This window comes from Mytilus edulis, chromosome 13, assembly GCF_963676685.1.
Source record: "Mytilus edulis chromosome 13, xbMytEdul2.2, whole genome shotgun sequence".
NCBI lineage: Eukaryota > Metazoa > Mollusca > Bivalvia > Mytilida > Mytilidae > Mytilus > Mytilus edulis.
Genome location: NC_092356.1, coordinates 18151211 through 18166400, shown reverse-complemented (window position 1 = coordinate 18166400; position 15190 = coordinate 18151211). Strand labels below are relative to the sequence as shown.

The 15190-nt window shown below is 30.9% G+C and overlaps 1 protein-coding gene across 12 annotated transcripts in view; it reads right to left on the bottom strand.

The window, feature by feature from the left end:
- LOC139501334 (multiple epidermal growth factor-like domains protein 6) overlaps positions 1-15190 on the bottom strand; it is a 103247-nt gene that overhangs the window by 30726 nt on the left and 57331 nt on the right. For 6 of the 12 annotated variants that reach the window (XM_071290371.1, XM_071290369.1, XM_071290376.1 and 3 more), the window contains exons 5-7: positions 9920-10042; positions 8997-9119; positions 915-1106 (exon numbers count right to left, since the gene is read on the bottom strand). In XM_071290371.1, the coding sequence (XP_071146472.1) occupies positions 915-1106; positions 8997-9119; positions 9920-10042 (438 nt within the window). Of the gene's footprint in view, positions 1-100; positions 167-914; positions 1107-8996; positions 9120-9919; positions 10043-15190 lie in introns of all 12 variants that reach the window. The other 6 variants (XM_071290370.1, XM_071290377.1, XM_071290375.1 and 3 more) reach the window with 2 other exon arrangements.

Sequence of the window (15190 nt, the reverse complement as noted above, 5' to 3'; positions counted from 1 at the left end):
TGTTAATAATTTGAAATATTTAGTTAAGACAGCACATGCTTCAAATATTCATATAAGCATGGTAAAACATCCAAGAGAGACAAATGCTTCATATATTTACCCTTTACGCGCAGGTCAACAATTTTAATATATGACCTATCTTTATAACGTGGTTTATATCCATAAGCTAAAAAGAATGTAGTATAATCAAATGTGTACAGTATAAATGACCGATTGTTGTACAGTATCGTATTTTATTTCATAACCTAAAAAGAATAAAGTATCAAAAAAGTGTGTACAATATATAGTGTACAATATATATGACTGATTTTTATAACTTGTTTATATCCAAAAGGTTAGAATGGTAAAGTATAATAAGACTGTTTACTACTAATATACAAAAAAGATGATATATGAAAAAAAGACTTCAAAAACATGAACATGAACAGAAAATTGACTAAAATCAAGTTGAGTTATCCTTCTTTGAATTGATATAAGCTACATACAATGTATAAATGAAGATGGCATTAATGATGAAATACAAAACATATAATGTGAAAACACCAGAAAGTTTTGATAGTTAAACTGTATATATCTAAACAGGCATGCGGGAAATATCAAATGCATAAACACTATGCTTGACAGAAAAATAAATATGTCATCAAGAAAAATAAAACGTTGCAAAATAAAATACAGATTGAAGCAATACAAGAACCAAGAGAAGAAAACAAATTTAACTTGAGATAAATGATAGCAGTATAAGGTAAAGAGGGAAACAGGACATTAGAGAAAGAAAATAAATCAACAAAGAGGTCCTCTGAGGGTAATACGTGCAAACAACATCGAAAACAACGAAAATCAGGACGTGCAGAACAACAATGAAGATAGTGAAAATCTGGGAAACAAAACGGAACAACACAGGATGCAGTTAGTACCATTATCAATGTTTTCAGATGGAAACTGGTTAATGCGTTGCCTGTCATCAAGGTTACGTGCAGGTTGCTGTATCTGGTTTTCATAGATATTACCTTGAGGATTTATTGCATTACCGGAAACAAACTGTGGATCTTTCCTTTTGCTTGGTGCGTATTCTTCCACAGTATTGTTAATAATCGAAATTGAGTTGTCTGAAAAGTTTTATTCATAAAATAACTGTCAAATAATGCAATAAGAATGTTATCGTATAAATGTCTTCTTAATTAAGCCGCGCAGTTGAGTGTCATCGGATATGCCAAATGGACCAATCAGAACGTACAAAACTAAATAAGACAGTCCTATGAAGAACACCTTTATTTCATTGCTTCGTTCTCCGGTAGTGCATAAATATTGATCAAAATGAAAAGTATATACCAGACGAAATGCTTCCAATAAGGAAGATATTCTAACTGTTTAAATTAAATGTTCTGTGGCGCGCGTTGGTCGACCGTAAGAAGTGATTTGCTAAAAGTATCAGAAATAGATATATAAAGTGTGAAAACAGGAGTTATTTATCCTAAAAGGGAACAAATAACGTCGGATCAATTAAATGAAAAGTAAACAAAGCCAAAAACTTTGAAGAATGGTTAAAAAGAACTCTGATCAACGTAACATACTAATATAGTTCTGCGGTTAATGACATCATTACACAAAGATGAAACGATAGAAATACTAAACTATCAATTCCGGAAATCGTTATTATTGGAAGTTGAAGCATCATACTTAACATAGAGCTTAACGAATCTTTTCAAATAGAAACTTGAAACATGAATAAAACAAATAATCGAAGTAGTAATATTCTTAAATAAAAATGTACAGGCTCGTTAAAATTAATCACTGTGATAATGAGATACTTTGTAAATTATTTCACCCTCCAATAACAATAGAATTCACACCTTTCAAATATTTACAAACAAACTTCAATAAACATTTGCCATCATGGATACTTGAAACACCTGGGAATTCGATAATTCGATTTCATGGCTGAGAAATTAAATAGATATTTGTACATAAGAGGAGATTTCACTGCTATAGCACGTATATTAGCGATCAATATACAGCTTCATTTCAGTTTGCAATGTCTAAGAATAGACACAAAACAAATTAAGCTTGATCTTTATGTTATTTTAACATCTTAAAATAGAACATATGGGTGATTGATCATATGTAAAAAAAAACTAAGAAAATCAAACCAATGCATAATAATGGAAACATGTCCATCTAGAGTTTCATTTCGATACTTAAGGATGTACTTAGGTGAGGTTTTGAAATTTTTGTTAAATGTTTGGACTCCTTGGTGTTCTATACGATACAAGGTAAAATAATTACCCCATAACACCCATTTATTTGTTTATATAAGACTTAATAGCTCATAAAAGGTCATTTAACAAAATTTAAGCAGATTCTTGATTTTCTTTCTTTTGATTTTAGACACAAATAATACCAATGCAAATATAAGGTAAACGTCCGAGTCAGCCTTTTCCCGCCATATTTTATACATCAAATAACTCGAAACGGAGCTCCATGACCTATCAATATTTTTAGCTTATTTTGATCCTTAACTTATACTCATCCAGCTTAAAGCATGAATTTTAAATTCTTGATTTATTTAATTTTACCTAAGATCACCTAAGTACATCCTTAAGGAATACAAATAATGACCATTAATGAGTCAAAAGATTTCCGAACTGTATGCCAAAGTTTAATAAATCAACACAACATAAGCGCTGCATGTTTCGGAAAAGTAATTTGACATAGAGTAAATTGTTTTACCAGGGCCGTAGCGTAATGGAGGCAAATGAGGCAAATGCCTCACTTTTGAAACGACGACCAAACTTTTAAAGTGTCATTTTTTTTAAATTATGTATTTTACATTATCAATATTCGAGTTTCGCGTTTCAAATTATCTACCAGCACACTACTACATACAATATGCCCAATCTGCAGCAGCGATTGCAGCTTTTACCATAGCGATGAAGGTAAAAAAATAAGTGTTCCGAATACAAATCAAAATAAAAAATTGAAACAAATCTTAATGTCGTTACAAAACTGGTTGAAGATGGGTTCTTTAAAGAGAAAAAATATGAAAAGGTAACTCATGAGTATAAACACCCCCTATAAGTATGCTGGCTTATTACTTTCCTTGGTTCATTTTTAAATTGATAACGCAATAGTTATTAATCTTTACACTAAAATAATTCATTGGCCAAACATATAATAATTATTCATAAATAATTTACACAAAATCATGAAGCGCGTTTTCTATGGAAGTCTTTATTGTATAAGGCAATTCTTGATTTTTATTTATCTTAAATAAAAGAATGAAATATATTTTTGGTATTGTTTGAAAACATTATTTTTCGTGTTTCTTTTTCTGTTAATGATCAGCATTGTCTGGTTGTATGCAAGCGTGTTCAATTGATTCGAGTGCGGTAGGTCGTTGGTTCGAACCCTGGTAGGTCAAACCAATGACTTAAAAATTGGTAGAATAATGTGTCCAGGTATCGGTCTTCCAGCAGAATAATGTGTCCAGGTAAGTCTTCCAGCGGAATGTTTACAGACAACTTGTGCATCACTTGTGAGATTAGAACGTCAAAAATCCAGTTAAATAACTTTAATATTGAAACTTGATTTGTTACTTACTAGGCTAGTTAATAAAAAAAACCGCATTTCTGTTATATTTTTTATCTTTTACCATAGATGGTAATGCTGGAAAAAGCTTCCGCCGTTTCAGGCACCCGAACCACCCTAAAAAAAAAGCCCCAAAATTTTTCGCCTCGCTCCGCTCGGCAAATGGCCTCACTTTAAACAGGCATGCCCTACGGCCTTGTTTACTTAAATTTACTGTTACCAAGGTTTTGAAAATGTATTACAATTTATTAAGTACTATATCTCCGTTATATAACTTTCTTATACTTTTTTGTAAAGTTCGAAAACTAAGACATGGCATCAGTGTATTTATTTTTTCAGGACAGCGGCTTCGTGAAATTAAAGAAAACAAACTTATTGTATGAGAAATATGAATATCATTAATTGCGTTGTAGGATTTAATTTAGGACAAATGATTCATAGATGACGCTAATACATGTATTAAAAAAGTGATTGAACAAGAAAATTTTCAACTATTGAACAATGGTACTTCTGTTGACATTTTCAACCACACTCATAGAAATAAAGGAGAAAACTTCTTGTATAGAATTGAGAATGGAAATGGGGAATGTGTCAAAGAGACAACAACCCGACCAAATAAAAAAACAACAGCAGAAGGTCACCAACAGGTCTTCAATGTAGCGAGAAATTCCCGCACCCGGAGGCGTCCTTCAGCTGGCCCCTAAACAAACATAAACTAGTTCAGTGATAATGAACGCCATACTAATTTCCAAATTGTACACAAGAAACTTAAATTAAAATAATACAAGACTAACAAAGGCCAGAGGCTCCTGACTTGGGACAGGCGCAAAAATGCGGCGGGGTTAAACATGTTTGTGAGATCTCAACCCTCCCCCTATACCTCTAACCAATGTAGAAAAGTAAACGCATAACAATACGCACATTAAAATTCAGTTCAAGAGAAGTCCGAGTCTGATGTCAGAAGATGTAACCAAAGAAAATAAACAAAATGACAAAAATACATAAATAACAACAGACTACTAGCAGTTAACTGACATGCCAGCTCCAGACTTCAATTAAACTGACTGAAAGATTATGATTTCATCATATGAACATCAGGCACAATCCTTCCCGTTAGGGGTTTAGTATCATACCATCATAACATATATGAGAAGAACATAACCCGTGTCATGCCAACAACTGTTTTTAGAATGAATATGTTTAGTTCCGACGCAAAGACCTTATCAGTGACTCAATATTAACGCCAAAATATGCAATCTTTAATGACTTGACAACAGTATCGTAATTATATCCCTTCTTAATAAGTCTATTCATAGGTTTTGTAAGTTTCTGAGGTGAATACTGACACCTTTGTGCTTTATAAAGAATATTTCCATAAAAAATTGGATGTGAAATACCTGAACGTATAAGAAGTCTGCATGTTGAGCTATATTTACGAATGATTTCTTTATACCGATGATAAAATTTAGTAAATGTTTTGACTAGTTTGTGATATCGAAAACCCTGGTGTAATTATTTTTCAGTAATACATAAATTTCTCTCGTTAAAATCTAAAACATTGTTACATACACGAGCGAATCGTACAAGTTGAGATATATAAACACCGTAAGATGGTGACAAGGGAACGTCACCATCTAAAAACGGATAATTAACGATAGGAAATGAAAAATCATCCCTTTTATCATAAATTTTAGTATTGAGCTTTGTATATATGTATACCATTTAACGCTGTTTGAATTTCTAATTGCAAGCCTCTAAAATATTCTCAAAAGCTAACAAATATATAAAAAGACACAAAGACGCCAGCCGTAGCAACATAATTTATCATCGGTCATCATTTACATCTTTCGATTCATCTTTACACGTAGTGTTGCAGAACATGCTCCATTTCTGTCAACTTTTATCTCTTTTGCAAAAAGACATTAGCAATTGCATATTGATAAACACATTTGTTTTAACACAAATGATGTTTTCAAATAAACTAAAAGTACAATAATTGCTAATTTGTTCATATACAATTAACGCTATGTTTGTTTTCGTTTTGTGAAATCACTATTACAATCGATTCGTACCACGACTTTGTTTATACATACCCTTGCAACCTTCAAAAGAAATATTAGTGATTCATAGAAACACATACAGTTGTTTATTGTTAAAATAACATCTGGCTGTGGGTACAACAAACAATAAATAAGGGTGATCTATAACTGCTCTCATAAACTTTTTAACATAAAAATAAAAATGAAATAAATAGCAACTGAAATCCAACCGTTAATAATTGAACTGACTATTTCATAAATGGTCTCTTTTATATGTCCCCGGTTAACCTGTGGAGCTACTCGATATTAACAATTAAACAAGAAGATGAATTTGATATCTATCGGTCTGAGCAACCCAATAAATTATAGTTTGAATACTAATTGAGACAAGTCTTATTGACAAACAAGAGATACATTCTTTCAAATACAAGTGGTGATAAATCGGCTTAACAAAAAAGGATCAGAAAACAAACAATAAACCATTTGACTGATGTCTTCAAATCAAAACATTTAAACCAGAACCTGTACTTAAAATCGCCATTATCAAATTTATAACTTGTTAGGACCATAAAATGACATTTAATCCATTATGGACACACAGAAAAAAATGACCCACCATGAAATTTTTATTATTGTGTTCGCTACCTGAGAACGGTTTAAATTTCCTATTCAGTGTCCAGGTGACCACACATAAAGGTGCAATATAATTGGTTCAATAGGTTTGATAAAGTACCACACCTAGAACGGTCTTAGTTGAGGACCATTGCGATCCTCTCTAATGCATTTTTAGAGAAAAAAAACCAGTGATGAAGCTCTTATTTACAAAAGGGAGAAAGACGAAAAATACGAAAATAAGAAAGGAAAGATTTTTTTCATAACCTGACAACTTTCGATATTCAAATTTACTTATTTAAACAGCAGTGATTGTCTTAAATGGTTCGGCCTTGATTGATGATGTAATTGCAAATGACCAGTATTATTTTTTTAAACCTGGTTTTACTTTTCGTTTGTTTATTGTTCTTAGCACAGATCTTAGAAATTGAATCGACACAGATGATGAATTGGAAGATAACATCTAATAAAGGTACTATCCGCTTTACGTAATAAACACGGTTGGCGATTAATACAATGTATTTTATAAGAAATTTCAATTTTTTTTTTATTTCTATCATGGTTTTGGAAATTTATGGAAGATTCCCATTTGATACTATTCATTTCTAAAATGTGCTACAAAATTTATGGAAAATTAGTTTTTTCATCAGTAACCCCAAACCTATTATCAACGCAATAAAATATGCACGATTTTTTCTGAAACCGAAAAGAATATTTATTAACAGCAAAGAATGTAAAGCATGCGTGACATGTTTAAGCATGTTTCATTTCAAAAGTTGACCGACTACATTCGAAATAAATTCCAGTAAAATTAAATCCAGATGTTATGAAGCATGAATTTGAAATGAAACAACTTTTTAATATATTCTATTTTGATATATTTCCTAGGAGTTTTATGTTTCAGATGTATTCGATAAACATGCATAATTGCATAATCAAAGAGGTATTTTATCACCAAACCTGCATCGTTTGAAATCAAACTTATTATATAATTATTACTCATAGTAGCAATATCAATCAATCTGAAGCTGTTACAAGCCAATAAATTGTTTTATCGTATGATTTCCCCTGTTAGATGCTAAGTAGTTGAAGTATTTATACTTAAAACACCTAAATTGTTTCATATAACATGTATAAATAGGCTAAACAAGTTCACATTTTTATACGCGACGAAGGATAGAACTATCAAATAGTTACAATGCCTAGTTTGTGTGGGCACAGAATGCAAACTCCGGTCAAAATAATATATTTTTTTATAATTGGTCATTAAATGATGATGAACTATTGATTATTGGTGTTAAACGCCATTTTCAGCAATATTGGCTATATTGTGGTGGTCTTGTTTTTTTATGAAGGAAGTCGGAATACCCGGAGAGAACAGTAGACCTCGGCAGAAAAATGTTAAACCTTCTTTACTCTAAGGCACTGTCAAATTTAAGTGTAGTTTTTATTTATTTATTTTTTATGTATATCTTGTGAATTTAGGACATACGAGCAATTCCTTTTAATAAATTTCTAAAACAGCTAAACTATGCTATGGAAATGGCATACTTTTTGAAATCATTCTATGCGTTCCTAGATAAGTTGTGTGATTATTATTTTTTTTTCGATTTGAAATTAGTAGTTTTACAAAAATAGACAGAGCCAAGAAAATATATGTATAAGTGTTTTAAAAATAAAGTGAATATTGAACGAAACTTAAAATTTCCCACCGAGCTGCGAACAATTTAGACTAAATTAAACATAAAAGTAACGACACATTTTTGTAACCCATATCGTTTGATGTGAAGCTTTACAGAATTTGTTACTTAATTGAATGTAATAACACCGAGACGAATTTAAGATAAAACATGCTATTTGTAATCATGAACCAATATCTATATCATACATTTCATGTTTATCTCGATTTTTCACCCATTTAAAACATGTTTAATTAACCAATTTCATAATGACATTGACCAACTTACTGTTCTTATTAGTACAAACGAATATTTTAAATTATTCAATTATTAGGTTCACGTTTTCTGGAATTAATTTTAAAAAATTATGAGATGCTGTTCTACTTATAACTCATTTTCTCATATGTTTAATTTGTTTGAGATTATTAGCAGCTGTCATTTTTATTAAAAAATTCTTACAGCAATCCAGACAAATAGTTTGTGCTATTAATAGAACGAAACACAGCAGCAGTGACACTGCCGGCAATATTTTCCAAATGGCGTCTACTTTGAAATTACAAAATCTTTCAATAAACAGACTTTGCAGAAGCGATCAGTGAATAGCACAACTTTCTATATAAATCAGTGAATTGCTCAATTTTCTGTATAAATTAGACAGAAATAACGCATTTGTGCTGGCAAATTTGACTATTACAAGTGCAATAATACCATATGATATTAAACTTAGCATGGTATGTTTCTTATCCTGTCTTACTCTCATGTGAAGGTTAAGTCGTATAATAAATCTGTTTAAAAGAAAATAAAAAAGATAAAAACCTATTGTTATTTAACCGTCCTTACGGCACCAAGTAAATACACCCGCTTGCATAAAGAACGCGCCTTCGTCTTACAGTTATCATTTCACATCTAAAAATAACCGACACGACCTGAAAAATAGAGTCTATATGAAACGAACTGTTATATGCAGTTGGTCTATATTATACGCAGTGGTTTTTTTCATTGTAACGAAATGGCAAATTAGAGTACGAATTAGTAGTTTTAGGTACAAAATTGTTAAGGTACGAATTGACTAGCTGCTTACCAATACATGTTCTGCCATCGGCATGCAGACGATATCCATCTGGACAAAGACAAATAAAGCCACCATGGCTGTTTTGACATCTGTGTTGACATCCTCCATTTTTGGTTGAACATTCATCAATATCTACAAATAGATTCAAGAAATAAAAAAAAACTCATTTCAGGCCAGAATATTTTGATATTTAATTGATAGTGCTTCAAGGGATACTTATATAAACTGGATTAGTTGTCAAAGACTACTTTCTTCCAGAGAAAAAATGACATTGCATGCGTCCGATGCGTTTTTCTGATAAAGAAGCAGAATTAGAAAAAGAAATTGATTTTATCGCGCTGTCTTGTAGGGTTCCTGTTACTTAAAACTTGTTAAGATGACATCTTTGTCATGCAATCATGATGTAGTCTGGGTTTTGATGTTTATTTCTTTTGAAACCCCGGCCCCTCTACAAAGAACTTAGGTTTATACTCTTGTTGTATTTTTTGAAAATATTATCTCAATTCTATTTTTAATTTGCATTTGTTTCTTGGTAAATGTTACCACGTGTGGAGCAGTATATGCTTGCCGATTAAAAGCACCTGAGATCAACCTGGATGTTTTTCATGGGGTTCGTGTTGCTCAGTCTTTAGTTTCTATACCGTACGAATTTGTGTTGACCTCCGTTAATTTTCTTTTTATTATGGTGTTGTCGGTTTCTTTTTGATATATGAAATATGATGTTGTCTCTAGTGTATCTTCCGCCTTTTTTTATCTATTTTTTACGGAGATTTTGTACTAATTGAGAAACGTCGGTTGAACTGATTATGTTTTAAACTGTCTTTTATAATAATTTATCTGTATGTCATATACAGCAATTATAGACAGATTGTTTTATTCAAGTTTGTTCAATGTTTCGGATTTTTTTTTTATTATTATCGTGTCTTTCTTACCAACACATCTTTTATCATCTTCTGCCAACTGGAAACCTTCATGACAACCACAGTAAAATGAACCAATGGAATTGAAGCATTTATGTTCGCAATTGCCGTTGTTTGCTCGACACTCGTCAACATCTGAAATAAATCAACCGTTAAAACTTAAGGTAAATATTTTTGTCTGTTGTTTGGGAGGGTGGGTAACACATTTTGCTTTCATTATATTTAAGAATTCAAGAATTTTTTTTGTTGTACTCGGCCGACGCCAAAAGGTAAATCTGGCGTCGAGAAAGCGACTGTAAAATCAAAAGATGAAGTCTTGAAGTATTACATCCAGGTTTTTTCCCTTTTCTGGTGCATTTGCTCAATCATGCCGGATGAACGATAGTTTTTATTTATAAACGGAAACATAACTTGTGATTGTGCATTTTGTTCAAGCATAAATCTTGCATTTTTAAACCCAGCCTCTTTCCAATCAAAATAACATTAACGTTACTAAGCAAATTTATAGAAAATTATATTTGTAAAAAATTACACCTAGCAGAAGGGACAACAACATTTTGTCATTCCAAAACCCAAACGCGAACAAGGCTTGATTTCATAGGGTGGCACCAAACACTTGTAGTATAATTTACTTATAATACGTACACCAACGATATCAGGCGTGAATGTATACTTTGATGGATAACACAAAAGTTAATTAAACGGTGTTTTTAAAGAAAATTTTAAACAAAAGCAAAAGTTGAAATTTTCCAAACTAGACTGGATTATGTATTTTAACACTTTTCTCGTGCAACAGCATTCAAAGAATGTTATATAGATAAAGCTTGTTTAAAATCTGTATATGCACAAGATATATCTGTTCTTTCTATTTTGCCATGAAGTCAATCTCCTATATTATTTAACAATATGAGTTTTGAAACTAGAGCATAAACAGAAGAGATTCTAAAATTATGTAAGACAAGATAAATTATAAATGTTGAAACACTTAAAGAATATTAATCATAGCAAATGAATTTATCGGTTAACTTTCTCGTTTTGTGATGGATTGGAAAGCTATATAATGAAGGCAATGATATAATGTATTCCAGTCAAAATTTAAATGAAGCAGAAACTATAGATAAAAGAACAATTATAGAAACTTTAATAGATGGAATCATTTTACTGTTGACATACTGAATGCATATGTCGAAGTTGTGCGCAAAATTACTGACGAGTGACGTCCCCGAGCTTGATACCGATCAGATTTGAAACAGATTTATCAGTGTATACGCAGTAAAGAAAAGGTACGATAAGATGTTTTAATAACAAACTGGAAAAAGCATTATAAATATTTCTAATAACATTATGAATTTATTCCCAAAGTACTAGTCTCACAGTGACTTGTCTGGTGCTAAAAGATATTGATATCAAAAGGTTTTGATATTGACTGGGCCTGCACAATTACTGCATTGCAATAAAGAAAAGTCAAAATCAGTAAAAATAACCTAATGTTTACGATTTTTTCGCTTATTTACCAAAAAAGCAAAGGGACGTTTGATAAGAGCAACTTGAAATAATCAGATTTTCATGTACTATCATGCTAACTACAAGTATGAGAGACTAAATTAAAAATGTCTTAAATATGCAATGAATAAAATGACGACAAAAGTAACTACATTAATTTGCATTACACATTTATAATTATTTCTTACCTGTTAAAGTTGATTAAAACATTTAAATTGATTACACAAAAAAATGAAACAGCATGTGCTTTATTCCGATATACTGGTTTTACATTGTTAATAAAAATAAGTAACAAAGGTCTTTTCATTACAAATCTTTTTTTTTATCTTTGTGTAGAATTAATTAGTTTGAGTGGCACCAATTTTATTGTACCAGATGTGCATTTCAATACAAAATGTCTCATTGGTGGTAGTTAAGAATGTGTGGCTATTTATCGTCCATTGATAAATTGAATACATATCTAAGACAATGATGAACCCTGTTTTACTAGACGCTGAGATTGATGTTTTACGTACTAGTTCACAAGGTAAAAGTTCACAGGAAGATTTGCCGACCTCCCCGACACATCAAAATCACTTAGATCCTTTCCGCCATTGCTCTTATTTCCCCTAATGCCATGTGCCTAGATAATGCCAATTCGAAAGTCTCGCGTTTGACGATGGTCGGGTATTGAACCCACAACCTATAGACATAGGAAACACCCTTGCATTTTTGTTTGACTGGAATTAATATCTATTTAACAAAATATTAACTTAATAAATAGGAGTTTAGCCACTGTTTGGATTGAACTAATACGGACGAAATCGTAAGCGTTTCATCTGAGGATGAAATTTCAACGGTGTTTTCAAAAAGTGGTGTCAATACGCAGTTCTCGCTCTCAAACAATCAATTATATTACGTGATGAATATATGTAGGTGTACGCTAAATTTAATTATTTTCTTTTTTATATATTTTAAATGTCAAACTACTAAATACGTTAATGTTTATTGCAAAAGGCGTCTTTAAAATATCAAGTAATAAATGATTCTTCAGTTACAGTAACTTTTATGCAAAATATTTATCTATTTGTGAAGTGTTCATTTATATTCAGTTACAAGCTTATTTAGTGTATTACACGTCCTTACACTTATTATGATATTTTTAATCTGCATTAAATCAAAGTATCCATTTTCATTACATAACTTAACTGAGAATAAAAAATATTCGTAAGGAAACAAAATATGGATCAAAAGGTTCAAATTGAAATAAGAGCGAAGGGACCTAATTAAAAATAGTTAAACGTTTAAGGTCTATGGCGTTCGTGCCCACATGCCGAAATTTAACGTTATCTATAAAAAAAAATGTTTTTTCTCAATCGATTAATCACTTTTGAACAGCGGTATACTACTGTTGTCTTATTAAGTATTTATTTAATATTCTAAATGTTTTAAAATAAACTAAATCGACAGAAGCGTAGCATATACATGTGATGTTTAAACAGAAATGATTTCATATGTCTTAGTTTATTCCATTCCTTAAGTTGAAAACACAACACAGCATAAACAAACAAGTTCCAAAATAACAAAATAGGGCCAATAGCGGAACAAAACCTGGCTCATGAAAACCCTGAAGGGGTTAAGATCCAGGACTATAACGAGCATTACGATCAGAATTAAAAAAATGCAGTTAATTTCTGTACTTTAAGTTGGTTACTGACAGATATCTTTTAACAGAATGGAACCTTTGTTTACAAGATATTCAGTACAATATAAGAGGCAGCAGTGTTTTATCGAATGTTCTAAGTAAAAATAGTAGGTAACAATTTATACGTTTCGTGCGTCCGAATCACTTTTCATGTTTTAACTTTAGCAACGAGCGATAAAACCATAAATTTAAACACCAGGGACGTGTAAATTACGTAAAAATTACAAGTTATATGTCTTAAAGGGACATAAAAATAATAACCAAATTAGCTAAGTTCAACTTTGGCTGGTAGAGTTGGAAAGCTGAGACTATCATACTAATATATTAGGTCAAATATTACAGGAAAGAGCAAGTACAGCATATTTTGATCCCATGGGGTTGTTAAGAAGTATATCGACGATCTAACATGTGATATTTGCAATATAAAAAATGTTACCTTAGAATCCTTCACTTGTCAAAACCCTGATTTCGTGTCGAGGTGGAAAAATTGTCAAATAGGTTCTCTAATTACAGTAAGACAATCTGACATGTTTACAATAACATTTATAGTTGATTAATGAAACAGAAGTGTGTGGGTCATAAATTAATTGTTGAGTTCAGTGACGTTAGAGTATTCGATATGAAAAATGTCAGATTTTCCTAATTTTGATTAAATAAAATACTTTGTGTGACAGGGTGATGTGATTTTATCTCATTTAATGTCAAATTTATCATTTTATTGAAGCCTTAACGAGACAAAAAAGGTGTTTTTTTGTTAGGATGATATATCATCGTATATATGGTGGTATCTATAACAAAATAACGTACCAATGAAATAATGGTCAAGATGCATAGACAATTGATCTCCTATGAATTACTATCAAAATGAAAAGGCGTATTTTGTAGGTCTCATTTTGTAAAAAGGGCGGTAAATTTTAAATGCCTTTAGTTGACCTTTAAAAGATGGAATAGGGGTAGTTTTTTGCAACCTTTCTAACATTTTCTAAAAAATGATTAGAATAACATTCTTAACCTTATTTTAAAATTCATTATGGATGTAAACATATGTTTTGTCTTAAAAGTGCAAAAACTTCATTCTGGTAAGATATGTAGTTTAATGCAAAATGTTACAAAACCGTAGAAGTGATATTGTAACAAATATGTCTAAAACAGTAATGAAACACTCGGATGTGTGTAAAGGTATCGAAAAAGCATGAATATGTACAATGTATTACTTAGATATTTTAATGTTCAATTGCACAAGGCTTTAAATATTTCCGGTGTTTACCGTCTGATTGAATAAAATCAAGATAAATATGTCCTCTTTTTAAAAATCAAATCATGATAATTAAGTTGCATTAAGTTTCAATCTTTATGACGGTTTGACCCCCCCCCCAAATCTTCTCCCCATTATATGCCTGCTACTCCTACATCATAATCAAAGGCAGTCATAAAAGAAAAGAAGTAAGATTGTACATTTCGAAAGTAGCAAGATTGTATCGTCATCAGCAAGGCTTAAAACGATAGATGAAAAAATATATATATATATATATATATTTTTATATATAGTAAATTTGCTCGTTGGTCTTTTTTATAGACTTTTATATATATATATATATATATACAAAAAGGATTTTCAAAACATTTCTTTCATAGGTGGTGTTCACATTATACTAATGATATAGTGCAAATATATCACATGAAACATGAAATAATTGTCTATTACTGTTATAGAATAAAGATTTTCGAAGCATTAATTTGGAAAATAGTTCTTATGTTTTGCAACGTTTAGCTAAATGGTCGTTAATTGCTAAGATTACAAGTAGTTAAATGGGGCATTTGTATAAATTTATTTCATATGTGTATCATTATAAGAACGTTTAATACTCATTTTATATATTTACCTTATGTATATCTCACCAACCAACACAGCTTTTTGTAAACACTTCTTATGTTTTGCAACGTTCAACGAAATGATTATTAATTGGTAGCATTACAAGTAGTTATATGAGGCATTTGTAGGAATTTATTTCATATGTGTATCATTTCAAGAACATTTATTAATCATTTGATATAATAACCTTGTTTCTATTTTACTAATAAACCAAGATTTTTGT